General features: G+C 46.0%; 1 protein-coding gene across 1 annotated transcript in view; it reads right to left on the reverse strand.

The window, feature by feature from the left end:
• Positions 1 to 660: 660 nt before the first annotated feature.
• abhd17c (abhydrolase domain containing 17C, depalmitoylase) overlaps positions 661 to 23,638 on the reverse strand; it is a 45,484-nt gene continuing 22,506 nt past the window's right edge. Inside the window, exons 2-3 of the mRNA XM_083662076.1 lie at positions 22,442 to 22,621; positions 661 to 927 (exon numbers count right to left, since the gene is read on the reverse strand). Of these exons, the coding sequence (XP_083518202.1) occupies positions 708 to 927; positions 22,442 to 22,621 (400 nt within the window). The 3' untranslated portion in view covers positions 661 to 707. The remainder of the gene's footprint in view (positions 928 to 22,441; positions 22,622 to 23,638) is intronic.

The raw sequence follows: 23,638 nt of genomic DNA on the forward strand, positions 1-23,638 counted from the left end.
CAAAAGGAAAGGAGCGATTGTGTGCGAGACAGAGCAAAGAACTGAAGTCAAGTCAAAATCCAACAGGTTGAAAGTCTGGCATTAAGAGTGGGGAATCCTTGGCTCCACACAGAGGGTGACACAGAGACAGAGGGTGAGAGAGTAGAAGAGTGAGACAGAAGAGGGTGAGAGAGTAGAAGAGTCAGACAGAAGAGGGTGAGAGAGTAGAAGAGTGAGACAGAAGAGGGTGAGAGAGTAGAAGAGTGAGACAGAAGAGGGTGAGAGAGTAGAAGAGTGAGACAGAAGAGGGTGAGAGACGCACAGAGAGGCTGAGTGAGCTGGAGTGCGAAATGAATCCAGATTGAGGAGCGAGTGCAATCACTGACTGGGGGCCCAGGCTCGTTGGCAAACTGGGTCCAGTCCACATGGTATATATGAGCACCACCCAGGGTTTGGGGGAGACAAGTTTAGCCTAAGCTAACACCTCGCCTGGTCTGGCCCCCCAACCCACGGCTGCATCTCAACAATCCAAAAGCACCTCCTCCTCCTCCTCCTCCACTCTCTTTGACATTCCCACACCTGAAGTAGCTCCTAGGACCCGAGCGAGGGCCCGTCCGATCCGCTCGGAGAGAGAGAGAGGGCGGGTTGGTGAGAGAGGAGAGGAGGCGGTGGTTTCTGGAGCTGTGTGAGGTGAAGCCCGGCCCGGAGTGCAGCTGCCCTCTCTCCCCTCAGGAGGTGGGCAGCTCCAGGGAGATGAACTGCTTGAGTCTCTCCAGGTACTGGGCGTAGAGCTCGATGTCGTTGTGGCCGGCGCCCTCCACCCACAGGGGCTCGACGGCGCGCGGGCAGCGCTCGTACATGGCCAGGCCGTGGGAGAAGTCGATCACCTCGTCCTCCGTGCCGTGGATCACCAGCACCGGCGACGCCACCTTGGACACCTTGTCGATGCTGCCGGAGGTGGAGAGAGAGAGACAGAGAGGTTAAGGTTCACATTTACTACAGAGAGAGAGAGAGACAGAGAGGTTAGGGTTAGCATTTACTACAGAGAGAGAAAGAGACAGAGAGGTTAGGGTTCGCATTTACTACAGAGAGAGAGAGACAGACAGACAGACAGAGGGGTTCATCTATTCGCCTGATGTTGCCACGTCCACTTTTTCTCTTCCGTGTCAGACGCAATTGTATTTGTTCTTCCGGTTCAGCGTTAGCCGGCCGGCCGGTTGCATTGTAAACTGTAAACTATGAATGAAGTTTGACAACATTCAGACGCTACACTGCGGCCAACTTCAGTGACATGATCATAGCGTTACTGCTGCGAGGAGCCGATGGCTGTACCCGGTTACAAAAGCACGTCGACAGTGTTTTCTCACTGCCAGTACAGTAGGGGGGTTGACAGATACTAGCTAGTACGACCGGTCAGCACAGCCAGCGCTCTCAGTCCTCGCTGCTCGTTAAAAATGTCCAAATAGGCGTTATTCTGATAAACTGGTCACATATTTGGAATGTTACGTTCTTCTCAGCCGGAAAAATATTAAAACTTTTTAACGTTTTTTTTGTTGTTGCTTGAAACCAGCTTTTTGGCAAGTCTAAAAATGATAAAGGTGGGAGTAATCTACTTCCGGGTCTAAAACGGAACAACGATTACAAAATGACGTCATGCGGAAGCGTCCTTATATGGGCAAATAATAAGGTGAATAGCCTAGCCTATTTGCAACCAGCTAAGTTTTACAATTAAACAAGAAGAACGAGAACGTTACACACCAAAATATCAATGAAGACAGTTCAGTGAAAATCATTCTGGATGTTAAAATGGAATTGTGGATATCCTCATAACACATGAATGGCAAAAGTGAGATAATTTGATTCTGTTTTTTAAAACACTTTCTAATTGCAATTACAAATATCTATAATCACACAACAGATATCAGAGGTCGACAACACTGATTGGATGATACCAGTCAAAATCAACCTCATTGGACACGTCACCTCTTCAGAGAGAGACTGGCAAACGGGGAGGTTGCTCCTCATTACGAGTATAAAGAGGATGGCGAATACAAAAGGAAAACACCGGCGGTGTCGTTCGTTAAACGACTTCCTTCTTGGGCGGGAGTCATTGTTACGCCAATAAAGGCGTTTATCCGGCGCATATCGAGCGAAAATGAGCCTCTGTTGAGGAGGCCGTGCTTATCTTTCCCCCATCTTGTGGCAGTGGGCACAGCGGGGGGCTCTGATGCTGAAAGACTTGCTTCGCACAGCGGGACAGAAAGCCATTAACGATACATCAAAGCACACCTCATCACTGTCCAACATGGCAGAGAGGAAATATTAGAATGCACCGGAGGTTCTACTCAACCCCGACAATGTCTTGCTGCAAACAACAGGAGGGCGGAAGTGTGAATGAGTTTATGCATAATAACACGCGCGCACACACACACACACAAACACACACACACACACACACACACACACACACGCGCGCGCACACACACACACACAAACACACACACACACAAACTACACACTCTCTGAATGAGCTAATGATTTCTTTCTTGTTGCCTCTGTGGAGAGATGGCTATACAACCCTCCAGTGCTACACGCTACATGCATGCTAATATGGTTCCTCGCTAATCGCCTAGCGGCGTAGCCCATAGCTATAGGTGTAGTCAGCCTCGGAGTCAGCCGTGCCCCTGCTGTTCAGATAGAGGTTAGTTGGGAGATTAGCGCAGGGGAAATCATCGTGAGCTAATTGCATGCCAGATGGAATAAAAGAAAAACTATTATCCTGTTCACTTCACAGGCTGGGTTGATGTACAGACAGACAGACGACAGATATGGCCGTCACGTGCACAAGATAATCTCTCTCCGACATAATGTATGTTGGATTATCTCCGTCGCACACATGTAAACACGGTCTCGGGTTCGACTTACATATTGGCTTTTGATTAGGAATGAGACAGGGCCCGGTCAGTGCTGCTGCCCCCGGTGGACAGGGGAGGAACTTGCATTGTATTCACCTCATGTAGAAGAGACCGTCTGGCTTGAGAGACTAACAGGAAGTGTAAACACAATCGGAAGTTCAGATTGTATTTTCACACTTCCTGTGACTCGTAATAAGCCTAGTCTGACTCATAATGTGAGTCAGACTTTTTTTCTAGTTCACATAAATCATTAGAAAGTAACTGTTATTGTTATTGCAGCGCGGAAAATACACTATTTTGACTCAATAAAGAAATAGGAAATCAATATATTAACCGAGCTCTTTATTTACCGCGCCGTAAAATTCCCGTTTCCTGATTGAAACCAATGAATTATGGATTTGCCAAAACTTTTTCTTCCCTGGGTCACATTGTTCTGTAGCCTAGTTTGTTGTTTTGTCAGCTCTGTGCATAGAGATTAATTTAAAAAGGTAACCTATTTGTTGTGCCAGGAGTTCATTAACCTGATTGGAGCCAGACCGGGGAGGAAGGGGGACCAATTAAAATATTAAAAATAAACCTACATCCTGGTTGATGCGCGGCTCACCCCACACTGAGGTGAGACAGACATACTTCCTAAAAGCTTCATGCTAGACCGTCCAAACTTCACATAGCGGTTTGTGAGGGGCTCATCAGACTGTGCCAGATAGCACTACCATTAGGACAAAGTGCACATTTTTGCCAATCCATTATGTCGGGCACCATTTCACTCGCAGTTGCTGGACAGTCACGGACATGTGCTATCTCTGAGATGTTAGTCTCGCTGGCCAGCCTCCCCTCCCTTCCGTGAGAGGAGTCTGGCTGCACGGAAACAGGCTACTGGGATAAACCCTCCCCTGCTCTACAGCTGCTCTCCCATTGGAGCGACTGCTTCAGTCGCTGCCGGATGTCCGCTCCCGGCTTATTACAAGCTCTGTGATTGGCTCCGACCATGTCAATCAGAGCGGCTTCCGCTCCCTCCTCCCTGTGTGTCGCTGTAATCAGTGCCCTGCCGCCTCAGTGAAAACAACAACGCTAACTAGCTAGCAAGCTAACGGCAGAAACCTACACGCTAGCTCGTTGCTACACGCTGAAAATGGCAAGTTGGATTGTTGGAAACTATTTTCCAAGGGCACTGCCGCTAAGCGCCGTCCATCGCAATTCCACAACGGAGACCAGCGCTGCCAGACTCCTCTCAGGGTAGGGAGGGGAGGCTGGCCAGAGAGACTAGTGAGATGTAGAACTTTCCCAAAATGATCAATCAAGGATGAATCAATGTTGGACCTCACTAACGGCCACTTGCAGCTATATTTTTGGTTGTCTGCTGACAGCTGATTTTTGTGCCAATATTCAATGTCTTTAAGTGGAATCCGATCAAATGTCAATTGACGTTAAGGTCTCCCTTAGACAGACAGTGTAGTATCGACAAATTCTATCATAAATGTGTAATCATCAAACTGCATCACATCAGAGACACACTAAATTCTTTAATAAAAGTCTGCAAAGATATCGGCAACCTGGTTATACAGGTCTAACCCTACTTCACAGACCATGGCTGTTGTGCTGGCTGAACTCAAGTGCTGAAGCATACACACCTGTAAATAGAAACACACACACACACACACACACACACACACACACACACACACACACGGTATTGCGGTGATACGGTTATCATCTCATTCCCAGCAGCCCTACCTTATTATCTCATTGAAATGTCCTGAAACAAATGTATTTGTGACACAAAAATGTGATATTATTTTGGTAAAAAATATGCTTGGGCGGTGGATTTTTCCCGGTGAGTCACAAAGTTAATTTCGGGCCCTGCATCAAAATAACTGTTGTTGGTAAAAATAAAAATAAAATTACATATTGGGGCTTTAACGCACACATTGTACATCACACACAAACAGGCGCATATAAGTGGGGTCTTATCTTACCAACACATTTTCCCGGGAACCTACACTTTAATATTTAATATTCCTGTCCATGCTAGACTGCAGCCTACAGACTGTGGGAGTGTTCAGAAGTGGCTCACAGACGGGGGTGCTGCTGCAGCTCCACTGGGCTCGCACGCCACTTCAACACCCACCATGTCTCTGATGGTGCCGGTCCTTTGCTCTGACCCGGTAGGCCCGGTATCACAGTGCACGCTCCAAACAGAACAGCAGGTCATGAATAATGTCAGGGTTCTGTTAGTGTGGCATTCAGTGCTGTTAGTCTGCTTTTACTGTCTTGGATTTTATACAAACAGAAGCTTGGCACCCAGGATCGTGATTCGTGCATTTGAGAATTAGACAATTACTGACTCCTTTCCAGCTGGCTATTTGAATCAAAGCTTTGCTCATATTAACATGAGGAGCATATATTTATTTTCATTTTCTTTGCACAAGACTAGGGGTGTGTAAGCTTTCCGTGTAATACTTTGCGCAATATGGCGTAAACATTCTCATACATGTATTAGTTTTATTATTAGCCGGAACAGGGACGGCACCCGGGTTGCAGTATGGGTTCGCGCCCCAGCCTGCGTCTTCCGTGAGGAAGAAGCCCAACAATCCACGAGAGGCCTTTTAGGAGGGCCATTCAAGCCGCAAGTGGAGTCTGCAGTGCCACCAAGTACTGGTACTGCATGGTATCCACTAAGATACCATCACCTCGGAATGAGATGTTTGGAGCGGGGGAGTCTGGTGCAGCGCACAGGTCCTAGACCTGGTGAGACGAGGGAGGAGCCCGGCCGGGTGGCAACCCACAGAGCCCGGTCCCTCTACGTACCAGAGCCCTCCCCCTCCCCCCCCGGTCCCGGCAGAGTAGTTCCGGAGCAGCGGATTGAGTGGCCCTGACCGCGTGACCACCTTCGACCCTTCCTAGAGGGCTGACCGTGGGTAGCTACTGGGACGTAAGTTGGGGCTTGGCCAGCCCCGGCCGGGTCACCTGGGCGAGGGTGTATGATGTTGCGAGACCCGAAACATCCTATGACCCCAGGGTACATCACTGAGGATACGTCCCAGTTGCATCCATGCAATGTTTTTTTCTTTATTAGTTTCAGCTCAATAAAGCGATATTTTTCTTCAAAGCAACGCAAAACGTATTTGTTTTTTGGATGTTGAATTAAAAGGGCGGGGGGGGGGAATCAAGACCATATAACGTGATAGCTTAGTAGATAATACCATACCGTAATGTGACATTTCATATCGTTGCATCTCTACATTATACAGTAAGACTGCATCAAATACAAATACAAACAAAACATGTGACAAGAGAGGTCAAGAAGCCACAGGCTTATACAACGGACCTCCCATCACCTTAAGGAGAAAAACAAACTATAACAACAAAGTAACAAAGCTAATTTAGAAAAGTACAACACAATATTGTTGCATATCAGACACTTAATCCAGACTTCGATTAATTTGGTTCTAGTGGTGTGCCAGAGCAGGAGAAAGTAGTAGTAGTAGTAGTAATAGAAAGACGTCTAATTTGAAAACAAAAAATATGTATGTCGCAAACGGCTTAAATGTGTGCTAGGCTAGGTATGCTAGGCTAGCACAGGCTAGGCTAGCTAGTAGCTTGACACCTGAGTGAAGTGGAAAAATTGAGGAACACTGCAGAAAGCCTGTGTGCCGAAACGGTTTGCTGCTGTGCTGCTGCCCTACCCAGACTACAAGGTATTAAACCTTTTAAAAAAGGACTTTTTTGTGTGCTGGCCTTTTCTGCTGTGACTTGATATTGTATGTGCCCTGCACTGAAGTTATTTATATATTTTTTGGAGTGTGCTCGCTGTTCACTTTTTCCCTGATGTGGAAAAATTGCTCAACAGCTAAAAGGTGAACTGCGATGCCACCCAAGAGTGTCTGAGTCGCCTGTTTGATTTACACTCCACTGACTGGCAACAGGTGCTTTTCCAGTCAAGTCACAACAGGTATCTGGTAATATTGACATTAGATCGCAGTTGATGTGCAGATAGTTTGCTTTCTGTTTGGGTTTTACATACTGTGTTCCACTTTCCAGCATCGTTTGTCATCCTGGTAGTGCGTGACAGAGGGTTTGATCCATCTAACGGGCTGTGTTTAATGACGATTGTATCCATCTAACCGTTACTGTACTAATTGTAGTCCCTTGTTCTATATCAGAGGTTTTCAAAGTAGGAGGCAGGCCTCCCCGGGGGGCTCCAAACAGTTTCAGGGGAGGCTCAGTGAATGGAAGTTAAGAAGTGTGTGGGGGGGGTTGGGCACCTTTTTTCAAGCTTTGTCTGAGGGCAGACCCACTTTGAAATCCCCTGTTCTACACCAATGCTCAACACCACGAATCATCAACTAGAAAGTAAACCGTACGGTCAGTGAGCTAAAAAGTCAATGGAATGAATGCATGAAAAGACACCAAAATAGAGCGTATTCATGGTGGTTTTCCTGGCTGGCTGCTCAGTATGCTTTGTGGAAAACAGTTGTTGGACGGTCAACTTTAATTGGTTTTCCTGCATCCCTCTGCCACAGCGACAACGCGTCATTATAGTTCACCGCTCGTTCCTGCGTCCTATGCGGGTAAACACGGACATGCACCCATAACATCATACATAACCTGCCAGCTTCTCACTGCTAGTCTGGAGTTATTGTGACTAGTTTCATGTCAAATAATTAAGTTTATGCAGGGCCTAGATCCAACGGTTTAATCAAACAACTGGAAGAAGAAATGATGTCCAAGCAGCTTTACTTTGTTGCCTATTCACCTGATGTTCAGACGCGGGGGTGCGCCAAATTCTTCTGGGTCGTGTTAACACTTCCGGCGGTCACGGCGCCAAATATGAAAGAACGTCATGAAGAAGAGAGTTGTTTTTGTAGCGGACAGTGCAGGGAGTAAAACAAAGAACGTAGCCTACTACTTTGAGCTCGGTACACAGCAAGCAAGCGGAGTATCCACTGTTAGCCAGGTCAGATAACGTTATCGTCGACAATGACGAGCACCTTCTTGTAAAACATACCTGGACTCCAACAACGAAAGCTTCAAATGGTTTTCTCTCCTCCGAGCGCAGCTCGAGCCACTTACGTCTATAAGACCCGCAGACGTTAACGCAATTCCCTGGAATGCGAGACTTAACGAGCCAGTTACATGGCGTTGCATTCTTAGACATTGCAGTTTGCTTTTATTTGGTATGTTACATACAATTGGCTAAATTATTAGTTAATTCAGAGTTAGATGATATTGGAGCAGCCAGCCCTTTTATTTTTATTATGAGGAGAGAGCTGTGCCTCTGACAGCCTGTTGACCCTCTGACTCTCACTTTGTTTTACTGCTGTACTGCCTCCAGTGTTTTACTGCTGTACTGCCTCCAGTGTTTTACTGTTGTACTGCCTCCAGTGTTTTACTGCTGTACTGCCTCCAGTGTTTTACTGCTGTACTGCCTCCAGTGGTTTACTGCTGTACTGCCTCCAGTGTTTTACTGCTGTACTGCCTCCAGTGTTTTACTGCTGTACTGCCTCCAGTGTTTTACTGCTGTACTGCCTCCAGTGTTTTACTGTTGTACTGCCTCCAGTGTTTTACTGCTGTACTGCCTCCAGTGTTTTACTGCTGTACTGCCTCCAGTGTTTTACTGCTGTACTGCCTCCAGTGTTTTACTGCTGTACTGCCTCCAGTGTTTTACTGCTGTACTGCCTCCAGTGTTTTACTGCTGTACTGCCTCCAGTGGTTTACTGCTGTACTGCCTCCAGTGTTTTACTGCTGTACTGCCTCCAGTGTTTTACTGCTGTACTGCCTCCAGTGTTTTACTGCTGTACTGCCTCCAGTGGTTTACTGCTGTACTGCCTCCAGTGTTTTACTGCTGTACTGCCTCCAGTGGTTTACTGCTGTACTGCCTCCAGTGGTTTACTGCTGTACTGCCTCCAGTGTTTTACTGCTGTACTGCCTCCAGTGTTTTACTGCTGTACTGCCTCCAGTGGTTTACTGCTGTACTGCCTCCAGTGGTTTACTGCTGTACTGCCTCCAGTGGTTTACTGCTGTACTGCCTCCAGTGTTTTACTGCTGTACTGCCTCCAGTGGTTTACTGCTGTACTGCCTCCAGTGTTTTACTGCTGTACTGCCTCCAGTGTTTTACTGCTGTACTGCCTCCAGTGTTTTACTGCTGTACTGCCTCCAGTGGTTTACTGCTGTACTGCCTCCAGTGTTTTACTGCTGTACTGCCTCCAGTGTTTTACTGCTGTACTGCCTCCAGTGTTTTACTGCTGTACTGCCCCCAGTGTTTTACTGCTGTACTGCCTCCAGTGGTTTACTGCTGTACTGCCTCCAGTGTTTTACTGCTGTACTGCCTCCAGTGGTTTACTGCTGTACTGCCTCCAGTGTTTTACTGCTGTACTGCCTCCAGTGGTTTACTGCTGTACTGCCTCCAGTGGTTTACTGCTGTACTGCCTCCAGTGTTTTACTGCTGTACTGCCTCCAGTGTTTTACTGCTGTACTGCCTCCAGTGGTTTACTGCTGTACTGCCTCCAGTGGTTTACTGCTGTACTGCCTCCAGTGTTTTACTGCTGTACTGCCTCCAGTGTTTTACTGCTGTACTGCCTCCAGTGGTTTACTGCTGTACTGCCTCCAGTGTTTTACTGCTGTACTGCCTCCAGTGTTTTACTGTTGTACTGCCTCCAGTGGTTTACTGCTGTACTGCCTCCAGTGTTTTACTGCTGTACTGCCTCCAGTGTTTTAGTGTTTTACTGCTGTACTGCCTCCAGTGTTTTAGTGTTTTACTGCTGTACTGCCTCCAGTGTTTTAGTGTTTTACTGCTGTACTGCCTCCAGTGTTTTACTGCTGTACTGCCTCCAGTGTTTTACTGCTGTACTGCCTCCAGTGTTTTACTGCTGTACTGCCTCCAGTGGTTTACTGCTGTACTGCCTCCAGTGTTTTACTGCTGTACTGCCTCCAGTGTTTTACTGCTGTACTGCCTCCAGTGTTTTACTGCTGTACTGCCTCCAGTGTTTTACTGCTGTACTGCCTCCAGTGTTTTACTGCTGTACTGCCTCCAGTGGAAATGTGAGTCAGTCCAGGACACACACACAAACACAGGAACAAAAACAAAACCCCACACACACAAGACAGTGAGGCGTCCCAAGGCAAGAGACTTAAAGGAACACTCCGCCCATTTTCAACCAGCTTTGTATCATTAGAACATCAGTAGTATATCAGAAAACTGTAAACGGTTTTGAAGTCTGTCATTTAATTTGACAGTTATTGAGTGTTAAAGTGTGGACCAGTGACATCACTGGTCCACACTAACTCAAATGAATAACTCATTAACTCAAATCAACTCTCAATAACTGTCAAACTAGATGAATGATGAATGGTTTGACAGTTATTGAGAGTTGATTTGAGTTAATGAGTCATTAATTTGAGTTAGTGTGGACCAGTGATGTCACTGGTCCACACTTTAACACTCAATAACTGTCAAATTAAATGACAGACTTCAAAACAGTTTACAGTTTTCTGATATACTACTGATGTTCTAATGATACAAAGCTGGTTGAAAATGGGCGGAGTGTTCCTTTAAGGCTTCTGTCCACTGGCTGCGGTACAGCTCCGTGCAGCAGACCCACACTCTGACATATGTCAGACTCATGCGGGATCAGACAAAAATAGAACAATATTTTTGTTCTATTTTGTATGTAATGCCCATCTATTTACATGGGCGAGAGTCTGTTCCGAAAGTTTTACCGGATCTGGTGGACATTGGGTTTAAGACGGAGGAGGACAAGCACACATTAAACTGGTAATCCATGAGTTCCTATTGTTTTGTTCTGCATCTTTGTCACTAAGCATTCACTGCTGTGCCGTTTCTTTCCCCCGTGTCTCCCTCTCATGTACTAGTCTGTTACGTTGATCTTTTCCCTTGGATTCTCGGTTGACCACGTTTGAATTTCTGTAGGTGGCGCTATCACCGCTCATGCCATCATCTACCCCCAGTTCTTCTTCTGTTTTGATTTCCAAACAAACCGGTCCAGGTGTCCTTGAGCACAAGAACACGGAACCCCTATCCTGCTTACTCACTGCAAGTCAGCCCGGGTAAAGTGTCAAAACAGCCAATGTGTTTGGCTCAGAAACAAAGAGACGGTAACAGTAGTGTGCTATCTATCCTGTTGCTTTTTCATCACAAGATCCCCACCCACCCACCCAACCATCATAACCATCATAATAATAATCATAATAATGTAATCATCAGGAGAAGGAGTTGTGTGAGACAAATAGTGCCATAACATTGTACTAGATGGAGCGGCCTCCCTGTGGCTATCATTACTCTACCCTTCACCTGCACCTCCCCTCTGCCGTCTGAAAACAGTCAAGTGAAGGAAAACACCACCTCTCTTCCTGTTAAAGTCCCTGGAAACCAGAATTATTTTTTATTTAGCATTTTGAGTTCATCACATCACAGGAACCTATGTTAACTCATTGAGTGCCATGGACGAACATGTTCGTCATTTCGTTTAGTAACGTAGAGTGCCAAGGACGAACATGTTCGTCAATTGCGTTTTTTGACGGGGGGATGTCGATCTAAGCCTCTTACATCGCCTCTTACAATATGGGAGCTATTGAATGTGTCTAACCTATTTTACAGAACCCTTAGGTGGCGACAGTGCTCTCCAGATTAGACAAAGGCCAGGAGAAAAGAGAGAAGAAGTCATGAGGAAACGGAAATCGCATCGATATGCTTGAAGCATAACGTTAGCTGTGCCTGTGAACAGCAGTCATCTGCTGCCACAATTGAGCCCCATCCGTGTCCGCTGCGATAGCGCATCCATATGATTTAGTTGCGGACACTGCGACACCAGCGTCTTTCTGAAAAGTTACATTATTCTCAGCTGGGAGCCGGGGACACGCTGTAAAAAAGCGGGGGGATGCAGCGGACTTTTCAGTGCAGATCAAACTCAGAGCAAACCGCAGCAGAGACACTCCTCCCACCACGGAGGAGGAGGAGGGGGGTGGGGCACGCAGGGCACTACAGCATACAACCATTGACAGTACACACAGACCCAGGCAGCAGCAGGCTCGATGCATAGAGAGCAAACAAGCTAGAATAGGCTATCTGATGCCCACCAGCAGTAAATCAAGACCAGCAAGAAGGTGTAGGGTCTGCGCACGCAGGGGCCAGCGCTGCTGGTTGCAGCTAAAAAATATTATTTGGCCAAACAAAATTCCTTTGTTTTCACTCTTTTATTGAAGGAAATTATTTTTGAGGTGTCATTATATCAGAAAATATTAGCTTCAGAGTCAATGATGTGCTTGAAATGTTTAATTTCACAAAAGGCTCATTATCTCAGCTTCTAGAAAAAAATTGCTGTTTTTGGTTAAATCAAGCTATCTTCTCCGGCTCATAACTAAAGAACGGAAAATGGGATCAATAAACTTTTTTTTGCAGATGATAGAAGAGAGTCTCCTCGTTCTTTGTGCGTGTTCGGTGTTTACATAGTAATATCACACAATATTCTGTGGGCCTCGAGAAATCACTGAAAACGCTCTGAAACTCTGGCACTGGGAGCGTCCGTTCTCCAAAAGTGGCTGGCACTCAATGAGTTAATAAGCCACCAGCCAAATTTGAACGATGATGAACGTCGCAAAGTATATAAATTTAGGTTTGACAGTCATGGCAAAAGTCATGGAACGTCGCAAAGTATATAAATTTAGGTTTGACAGTCATGGCAAAAGTCATGAGAATCAATTAGATTTTAGAGTGTATTTTCTCCCGCGGACTGTGTGGGCGTGTCCCGTCTGCAGCAGGTCAGAGAGAAGGAAAGAGATTTGGTGTGTGTGTGTGAGTGTTCGCGCATTGCTCAGCGCATAGCCTACTGACAGAGAGGAAGAGATCTCTGCCGCTGCGAGTGCACAGCGCTACTGTGTGTGTGTCAGTGTGTGTGCGCACGTGCGTGCGTGCGTGTGATTCGATTAAATCTTATGACGTGATAAGATCATGCATTTTAGCACCGCGCGCACCGCTCTCTTCAATGAGGAAATGGAAATCCAGACCTTGTAGAAAAGTGTCGATTTTTGGGGCTTTGGGTTGAAAGTAATGTCAACTTACTTTCTGAGGCACACAATTACTCACATAAAACCCTAAAATTGAATAGTTAGAAGGTTTTTGTGGATTTTGGTTTCCAGGGACTTTACGTATTGTTGTCTGTCTGAGCAGAGTGCTGCCTCCCTCAGTCAGAGCTCCACAGAGCTGTTGTCTGTCTGAGCAGAGTGCTGCCTCCCTCAGTCAGAGCTCCACAGAGCTGTGTCTGTCTGAGCAGAGTGCTGCCTCCCTCAGTCAGAGCTCCACAGAGCTGTTGTCTGTCTGAGCAGAGTGCTGCCTCCCTCAGTCAGAGCTCCACAGAGCTGTGTCTGTCTGAGCAGAGTGCTGCCTCCCTCAGTCAGAGCTCCACAGAGCTGTTGTCTGTCTGAGCAGAGTGCTGCCTCCCTCAGTCAGAGCTCCACAGAGCTGTGTCTGTCTGAGCAGAGTGCTGCCTCCCTCAGTCAGAGCTCCACAGAGCTGTTGTCTGTCTGAGCAGAGTGCTGCCTCCCTCAGTCAGAGCTCCACAGAGCTGTGTCTGTCTGAGCAGAGTGCTGCCTCCCTCAGTCAGAGCTCCACAGAGCTGTGTCTGTCTGAGCAGAGTGCTGCCTCCCTCAGTCAGAGCTCCACAGAGCTGTTGTCTGTCTGAGCAGAGTGCTGCCTCCCTCAGTCAGAGCTCCACAGAGCTGTTGTCTGTCTGAGCAGAGTGCTGCCTCCCTCAGTCAGAGCTCCACAGAGCTGTTGTCTGTCTGAGCAGAGTGCTGCCTCCCTCAGTCAGAGCTCCACAGAGCTGTGTCTGTCTGAGCAGAGTGCTGCCTCCCTCAGTCAGAGCTCCACAGAGCTGTGTCTGTCTGAGCAGAGTGCTGCCTCCCTCAGTCAGAGCTCCACAGAGCTGTTGTCTGTCTGAGCAGAGTGCTGCCTCCCTCAGTCAGAGCTCCACAGAGCTGCGTACATCTCATCCTGCTGCACTAATTGCTGGAGTGCTGCCGACAGTTTGGTGTGTAAAGCTTTTAATTACCGGGTTTCCAAAATGAGGACATTGGACGTGGAAAGAAGAAAAGTTCCCAATCTGTATCCGGGGATTGGCAAACAAAAGTTTTGTCCCAATATTGCTGCTGTTTTGGCAGATCAGCTTCTGTTTAGAAGTGGAGCCTCGGCTACAGACAGACAGACAGACAGACGCGCACACACACACACACACACACACACACACACACACACACACACACACACACACACACACACACACACACACACACACACACACACACACACACACACACACACACACACACACACACACACACACACACACAGTGTTTGTTAACCTGCTTTGAATAAGCTGTTTTTCTCTCTTAACCTTCTCTGAATAAATGTGTTTTTTATTTGTTAACCCTATTCTAAATGAGCTGTATTCATCATCTGTCAAGTGATTCAGAATAGGCTTGGGTGGCTTTTCGATAATATCGAATATCGCAATATTTCACAAATATCACGCTATTTCCCAAATCCTTTCTAAAGTGTACTTTCAGAGACCGTTAGCGGGGCTCAGTTTTCAAGTCAAACTAAAACGTAATTTTGCACAGTATGGGACTTCCTTATCGTGATGTATTTTCGAGTGAAACAGGGTAGAGAGAGAGTGGCGAGACTGCGTGCTCGCTGGCTGGCTCAGTGCGCCGAGGGCCCAGAGCAGAAAAGCAGCTGCTGGTTCCCCCGGGCGGACAGCCTCCTCCTCCTGGCCCAGGGAGAGGGCTGGCTGCCGGGTCTTGAAGTGGGCAACGAGCCACAGTAAATGGAATGCGAGTTAACGAGCCAATTACATGTCCTCTGCATCGACATTAAATGAAGACATAACCGTTCATTTTATTTTTCATGTTACATTCTTATTGGCTAAGTACATTACCATTTATGGGCTAGCAAAGTCTGCCCGTGTAGGGATGTGATTTAAAATCATTCAAAAGTAATTCATTCAATTTCATTTCTGCTTGACTTTAAAGTCGAACTGAACCCGTTCGTCACGTGCGTCGCAGCTCCGTTTCAGACTGAAAACATAATTTGTCTGAGATGACAAGTTGAGAGGCGGGTCGTAGTATCGTGTCGATGATTTGATTTGACAATTCTGTCGACTGACTTTGGCATTGGTCAATCATGGCGTGTTCCACCCCCAAATCGAGTGGGATTCAGCGTGTTGTCGTGCTACGCGAGTGGGATCCGCGGAGTATCAGGCAGCCAGCTGCTTCGTGCGGAGCGAGCGGACAATCCGATGAATGGGTGCTGCCCGCCCGCCTGGAATCTCCGAGGGCAGACCCCTGACAACCAGGCTCTCAAGCGCGCGCCTTTTACGCTATTTCTGTAAATACGATATTCCTGGAATGCCAGTGAACCAGTTACATTTCTTTGCATTCTTAGAGATTATAGTTTTTGTTTTTTGTTCATGTTTCTAACAATTGGCCAAGTTAGTAGTTAGTTTATGGGATAGGAATTCTGCCAGATGACAGGCACTAGGCGCCATTTTCTACTTCATTTGGAAGAGAAAATTATCCAGAAATGAAGATTTGATTGACAGCTGCATGTCGTGATATGATTGGTTGAAATGGGGTAGAAATTTGATAGTACTAGGTGACGTCAGCAAACTGTAGATTACTGTTATCAATGAAATCGTGAAAAATGAACTTTTGATGTGAAAAAGTGTGAAAAACTAAAGAAATTAGATTGTTGTGATTTTGTTTGCATACATTATTAAATAGGTGCACTGCATACCCAGGTATTTGAACTAAAAGAAAAGAAAAGTCATGTTTGGGTTCAGCTCGACTTTAAAGCCAGTCAAGTTTCTGGTATCGTATGAAAGACGACATCGATTGGTACAAACAATATCATGCTAGCTCCAAATTTTTTGGCAAAATTTTGGCGAGGGAATAAAACATTTTCAAATGGGTCCTCTTTTTCACAGCCTGTTGGCAGGTAAGAGGTGTGTGTGTGTGTGTGTGTGTGTGTGTGTGTGTGTGTGTGTGTGTGTTAAACCACCGACAAATGGAAATGTGTTCTGGACTTATTTTGTGTTCTGTGTTTTACTGGGTGGCTCTCAATCCAATGTTGGGTCACTAAACTGGCCGTCAGTCATCCAAACATGGAGAACTGCTGGGTCAGAGTGTTTAGTTGTGTTAGTTGCTGAAAGGTAGAGAGAAAGACACGACGTGAACGGCACATCAACCTCTCAGTCCTTCCTTCATAATATTTCATACCAATCCTGATACAGTATGTAATGTAGTTCGATATTCAGGAAATAGAGCGATATTCGATATCGAAAATCGGCCCAAGGCGCCCAACAGCTTCTCAAGATTGGTCAGATCGCGCACACACACGCGCACACACACACAGAGCTTCTGCTGGAATTTCTTCGCTCTGTTTTCAATCATGGATGTGAATTAATGTGTTTTCACTGTGCCTGAGCTGGGTGGGAGATAAGTGGGGACCGCAGGACAGTCGTGTCTCTGTCAGGCTTTCACTGCGGCACGCCTGAAGCTGCTAATGGGGAGGCTGTGTTATCACCTCGGCCCAGAGGGACTGTTAGACAGACTGTGCCCTCACACAGATCCTCTTACTGATGGACACTGATGGACACACACACACACACACACAGACACACACACTAGAGTCCGACCGATATATCAGTCCACCGATAATTATCGGCCGATAACCGATATATCGTGTCGGACGATATTTTGGCCGATATTTTTGTATTTTTTAAGTTATAGACAGCATGTTGTGTATATTTGATCTCTTTTCTTAACTCAAGTTATATTTGTTCTATTTGTGTTTTTGTATTTCTAGTTATTTATCATTATTAAATTCCCAGTGAAGTGTACTGGTTCATTGCATTGATGTCATTTTGGACAATAAAGTTGATTGATAAGCTGTAAAATATCCTGCCCTACATTACATATCTCAAGTCATGTCAAGTCATTTCTTTGTCAAGTGTTTGATATTTGGAGGATCATTGCAAAAAAAAAAAAAAAGTGTAATATAATGTGTATAATTAATGTAAGAATATCGGCAGATATATCCATATCGGAATTTTTTTACTCCCTAATATTGGTATCGGCCTCAAAAAACCAGTATCGGTCGGGCTCTAACGCACGCACGCGTACACACACACACACACACACACACACAAACACACACACACAAATCAGCTGATATGGGAAAAGAATCAATCAAATTGAAAATGGGCAGGAGGAAGAGGCAGGGCCACCAGCCAAATATGCAAGTGGCTGGCCAAAAAAACAACGGTAATCTATGAGTGGCAGGTAAAATTGTAATGTTCACTAGCCATTTGGCCGAATGGCCGGTGGGCACAAAAGATTTTGGATCCCTGCTGGTAAATAAGACTAACATTGTCACGATAACTGAAATTTTGGTACTACTTGAATACCGTTGAGAAAGATTGATATTCAATGTTCATTATATATATGGTCTAATATAAGTGTTCTCAGCAATCCTTCCATCAATGTGAAAATGTGAAAATAATTGAAATCTAAAGAGTCAAGTAGCTGAAAACATCATGACGGCACCACGCAGCCCACCATGTCTAGAACTGAACCCAAGTTCACCAGGAACGGTTGACAAATTGGTGCCAGAAGCCAAATATAGAACTACTATTCAGCATATATACAGTTCAATCATGAGAGACCGGTCGGTAAGGTTTAACAAGGGACTTTATTTAGCAAGTGGCGTGCATGGCAAGTACTTTGGCGTATGACTCCATTGTAAGATGGCGCTCCTCTTTAGGCGAGAGGGCGGCATCTATTTGGGCTAGAGAGAATCCCCCCCCCGGGATTCCCCAGGAGTCAAGACTCGTTGGTGGTGGACTGGGGAGGTGGGTGGGGTGAAATGATGGCTTCAGAGGATGGTTTCAGGGGGAATGAACAGCCGCGATGCCGGCTGCTGCTGTGATCCGCCAGAGTGGGGGTGACGTAGAACCCTCGCTATATATACTAGGGAGGACTGACGTCATGAACTGAGGACAACTGATGTCATGCCTGACGTCACGCTTGGGCTTGACTGACGTCACGGGCTGATCAGGTAATACAGATATGACGACCTCTCTCTCTCAGCTTGAAATTTGCTATGGAAACCTCACTACAGTCGGCTTGAAAAATACGGACAAGCAACTTTGAAAAGCATGCTGTTCCATGACTGTGCTTAATGTTCTTTCTTGTTTATGGTATGGTCGTAGCGTTGGATTTCTAGATATTTAACTTATGGTGCGTTCACGCCCAGCGTGTTTATTATAGAGAGGTTTATCTGAACTCTGGAGTGTGTTGACTTTAGTTTGCTTCTTTTGGGCAGGTGAGAACAATGCCATTCAAACTCAGGTGGCACCAACTCACCGCATCTGAACATGCACGTGTCCGTGCTGTTCAGGAGAACTGCAATGTGAGTTTAACTGCTACAAGGAGACAGATGTTGACATTTGATAGCCCAGCTTGCCTGGAAAGCCGAGCAGACAGTATTAGCATAACAAAATGAACCAAGGGCAAATATTCAGATTGTTTTGGATTCTTGCTGCTGCCAACATGCGGGACCTTGCGGATGACAGGAGCTCACACTGTCCAAGACACCAGCTACTTGTGTGAGTCGTCCTCCATGTGGCTTCACTTTACAAGCCCCGCTTCACTTGGTGCACGTTCACACAATAGGCAGAGCATAGGCAGAACTGAAGCTTGAGGCAGGACTGACGCTTAACCCGTTCACACCAGAAGCCTTCTCTTTTCCTCTCGGCGCCTCCTCGGCATGCCTTGAACCCGCCCACAACTCCCATTGAATTCATGCCTGGCAGCTTCAAGCTTCACGCGTGGAAAATAGGAGTGAATCCTGAATGATGGCTTCAGCGCGGCATGAGGCTGGTGTGAACGCTCTCACCTGTTAACAAGGACGCCCAAATGAAACTGCGTGGTTTCAGCGTGGCTTTGGCGTTGCTTCAGCGTATGGTGTGAATGGCCACTTAGAAGTGAATGCAACAAAACAAAGGAACCTTCCAACCTTTGGTTCAGACCTAAATAACTAGGTGTGTCATCATAAACTTCATATTAATCATCTAAAATTTCTGGTATGGTGAAAACTCTAGGTAAGGATGAGATCATTGCTGCTGCTGCTGCCCCCCCCCCCCCCCCCCAAAATATGCATGGCATTGATAATGAAGGCTGCATGAGGCTGTCTAACATCCACACACAGATTGTGGATTTTCATACATTTTCACAGATGGCTGAAGTGACGACTGTAACTGATTAGAAATGATCAATCCACCCTAATAGTGCACTTTGAGAACACTGTTTATTAATATGCAGTAACAGTTACGGTAGGCTCATTTTCCCAACACCTAAAAGCCCTCGTTCACACAGGACGCCGGACGTAAGCAGAACTGATGCTTGAGGCAGGCACAAGCTGAACTGACGCCTAACCGTTCACACAAGAAGCCTTCTCTTTTCCTCTCGGCCGCGCCTTGAACCCGCCCACAACAACTCCCATTGACTTCATGCCTGGCAGCTTCAAGCTTCGCGTGTCACGCGTGGAAACTAGGACTGAATCCTGAACGATCGCTCCAGCGCGGCTTCGGCGTGGCGTGGGGCTGGTGTGAACGCTCTCACCCGTTAACAAGGACGCCGAAATTCGGCGTATAGTGTGAACGGCCACTAAGGAGAAAATATGTGGAGAACAATCTGCAGCAAGATGGATTAAATTGAACAGAAGGCACAAGACGGCCTCTGTACATTAAACGCTAGGGATGCACGATATATCGGCAATCATATCGGTATCGGCCGATGTTAGTCATTTTTTAACATATCAGTCATATCGGTATCGGTCAGATGTTGCAATGTTAATGTCGGTTATCATTATCAGCCAAATTCTTCACATTGATATGAAATAATGCAGTAAATCTATGATTTATGGGCTTTTCCAAAGGCTTTGCAAATAAAGAAATGCATAACTTTTTCAAATTCAGTGTTAACATGTGTTTTTCAGTATGTACAAAATGTGATGATCATAAAAATGTGGTTTTATACAGATCATATCGACATCGGTAAATATCGGTTATCGGCCATAACAGCAATGTTAATATCGGTTATCGCATCGGCCAAAATTTTCATATCGGTGCATCCCTATTAAACGCCATTCAATTGTGCCATGTGGGCTATAACTGACATAACTGCACAATGGTCTGGGACAATCCAAGTGATTGTCAACACTTTTCTGTTCACTTTAACGAGCTGAGAAAATAAACCACCACAAACGCTGTCGTTTGGAGTATCACAAAAGTTCATGTTTTCCCAGTGACAGCGAGGCTACCACAAACCATGGTGTCTCAAACGCAGCACGCACAGCACAGGGGCAGGCACGAATAAAGGATCAGAAATGAAGACTGGAACGGATCACAGGAACAAATTAACTTTGTGCTGAACCAGAGTTCGCTGGATGAAACGGTTAGAAAGAAAGAGAATTAATACAACAATAAAGATAATTAATTCTGACAAATTATTCTACCAACTTAACCAAGAAAGAACACAATGAAATCAAGACTGTCCTAAACAACATCTGCAGGGCATACTTCTAGATCTCCGGCGCTGCTGAGAAACGGGGGGAAAACACACTGGACACACGTCCTGCCGGCGTAGCTCCCCGCTGTCAGGTGAAAAGAAGCGGCTGGCAACTGCGCATGTGTCGGGAGGAAGCGTGGCGCTGGTCTACGGCTCTCCCCAGATCGGCAGAGGGTGGGAGCAGCGACCGGGGGCAGTAGGGGGGAAATTGGCCAAGTACAATTGGGGGAGAATTTCTTTTGTGAAAAATCAGGAAAAACAAACAAAAACATACCTAAATAATCATATCCATCTCACAGTCACACACCTTGCTGCCAAATCAACACACTCGGCTGCCAACTAAAACATTGGTTTGCATTCCAGACATTTGCGAGGAGTAAACAGCTCGTTCATCTGCCATCTGAGCGTGTTAGAGAGCTTTAGATGTGCCAGTATCAGCACCTTAATTCACTGTTACGATCACAACTTTTTGCTGCCAGTGGAGATTCAGATGAAATTGTTTACGGCTGGCTGATACAGACAAAAATAATAATAATAATCCTATAACTACTTTCAGGTATTTTATTGCAATTGAGGTGTTTTTAATATGACTTTTTCAAGGCTAGGCTGCAGGGTACTGATAACAGCCTCAACGGTAACAACACAAGAACACATTTAAAATGTAGCTTCAAAAGGTAAACAAGCACCGCTTAGCCACTACTATGAGCATCCACTGAAACTAGTGATGTGCCTGTATCATGAATATATTATATATATATATATATATATATATACCGGTATATATAATCTTTTAAAAATAAATCCTTTTTAAAGATATTGGTAATGTCTAAACAAAATGTTCCACAACTTTCGATAATGACCACAGCAGTCACTCTTGCTTGTTGTTTGTTTCATTATTGCTCACCACCCTATAATAAGAATGCTAAGTCTCTGTGACGAGTGAGTGAGTGAGTGAGTGAGTGTGTACATTAGGGCTGGGTTAAAAAAAAAAACGATTCTCCGATTTTTAATCGATTTTTATTTTAATCCTTTGATATCGATTCATATGTCCAGAGATCGATTTTTTTATTCAATTTTTTTTAATTAACATAGGCTATAATATTATAGACTGTGTGTGGTAGTTGAAACATAGTTTCAAGTTGACGTTTATTTATGTTTGTAGTTGAAACAAAAACATATATACTGTAGGCTACATGAATGGAAATGTTTGATCATTAAAATCTACTTTTAGAAATTATATAGGCTGAAATCAAATCACTGTGCATAATTGTGAAAGTGTCTTTATTGACAGATGAAAAGGCTGTTATTTACCCTTTGTCACCACCTGGTGAGTAAATATATGTGTAACTAAAACCATTAAAATTGACAACAGGTCTGCAACTTTTTTTCCCCATGTATCTACTGGTCCTTGGCGCAAAAAAGGTTGGGAACCCCTGTGTTACATAACTGGACAATCGTGTAATTCAGGTTACAGCTTAAAAAACACGTTTTGGTATCACTAACCAAATCGATATTGAAATTAATCGAATCGGAATCGAATCGGGATTAATCGATTCGGAACCTTGTGAATCGGAATCGAATCGATTCTTGAAATTTGAACCAATACCCAGCCCTAGTGTACATGTGAGTGAGTAGAAATTGCGTCCAGCCACAGCTATGCCGTCTTACGTGGCAAGGAGACTGGTGTGTGTGTGTGTGTGTGTGTCTCACCTGGTGTGTGTGTGTGTGTGTGTGTGTGTGTCTCACCTGGTGTGTGTGTGTGTGTGTCTCACCTGGTGTGTGTGTGTGTCTCACCTGGTGTGTGTGTGCGTGTCTCACCTGGTGTGTGTGTGTGTGTCTCACCTGGGGGGTGTGTGTGTGTGTCTCACCCGGTGTGTGTGTGTGTGTGTGTGTGTGTGTCTCACCTGGGGAAGGCATCAAAGCAGTAGGTCTTGCGTGTATCAGGGAAGGCCACCCTCAGCCCGGACATGAGAGGAGAGTGCAGGATGACGGCAGCACACTCGTAGCGAGCGGCCAGGTCGACGGTGGGCACCGTGCCGATGCTCTGTCCGTACAGGATGATGTTCTCTGGTGTCACGCCGTACCTGCACAACCACACAGACACACAGACACACAGACAGACCAGGGCTTTGAGCAAAAACTACTTCCAATGTGTTATCATCAAATCTGCTTTCATCCTATATTTGCAGAATGATCGCACTACTATAATAAAGGCGGCCGGGGGTTTGGCGGGTTGCAGCGCACAATCGCTCAGCAACGCAGTGGTGGCCCGACAGTTAAGAGAAGCGAGCTTGTGACCGAGAAGGTCGTTGGTTCAATCCCCAGGATCGGCAGGATAAATCTGGGTGGGGGGGGGGGGAGTGAAAAGGCAGCGCTTTGCCCCCTCCCTCATTACCACCACTGAGGTGCCCTTGAGCAAGGCCCTTAACCCCAACCGCTCCAGTGGAGCTGATCAGTGGCCAGCGGATCAGACTGTGGTTGTACTGGTCAGCTTCCAGGTGTGAATGTGAACATTGCGCTCCTGAGAAAGAGAGCATTGCTCTCAGTGAGACTCCCCCTGTATAAATCAAGGTTAAAAAAACAAACAACAAAAAAACGCATGCGCTTGAAGGCGCTAGGAAGGAGCGCGTGTGAGTCGCACGAAGCTAACCACGAGCATGGGATATTTTCTAGTAGGCTTAACTGCCGATCAGCTGTTTACCAGGTGTTTTTATTTATTCCCACATGTGTGGGTATAAACACAATGAAAAATGGCAAACAAAACATCCCCAGGCACAAGTGAGGGGGAATTCTTTCACTGCGGTGAAGAGAGTGAGAGATCAGCAGTTACACACCAACCGCCAACTGCTGCAAGTGAGGGATCAGGAGTTACACACTGTTCCAAACTTCCATTCAGGGGTTGATAACAGACAGTAGAAAGATGCGCTCATCCAGCAGGGAAGGGAAGGAAGGAAGGGAATGACGGGTGTGAGGAGACATTTAAGGCTGCTAGTGGACAGATAAGGGAACATGCAGAGGAGTGATAGTAGAGATAGAGGAAGACGAGGAGGAGAGGAAAAGGAGATGATTAGAGCTCTGTATCACAGCCAGGCAACTCTGCA

This window comes from Poromitra crassiceps (genome assembly GCF_964638095.1).
Source record: "Poromitra crassiceps genome assembly, chromosome: 28".
Taxonomy (NCBI): domain Eukaryota; kingdom Metazoa; phylum Chordata; class Actinopteri; order Beryciformes; family Melamphaidae; genus Poromitra; species Poromitra crassiceps.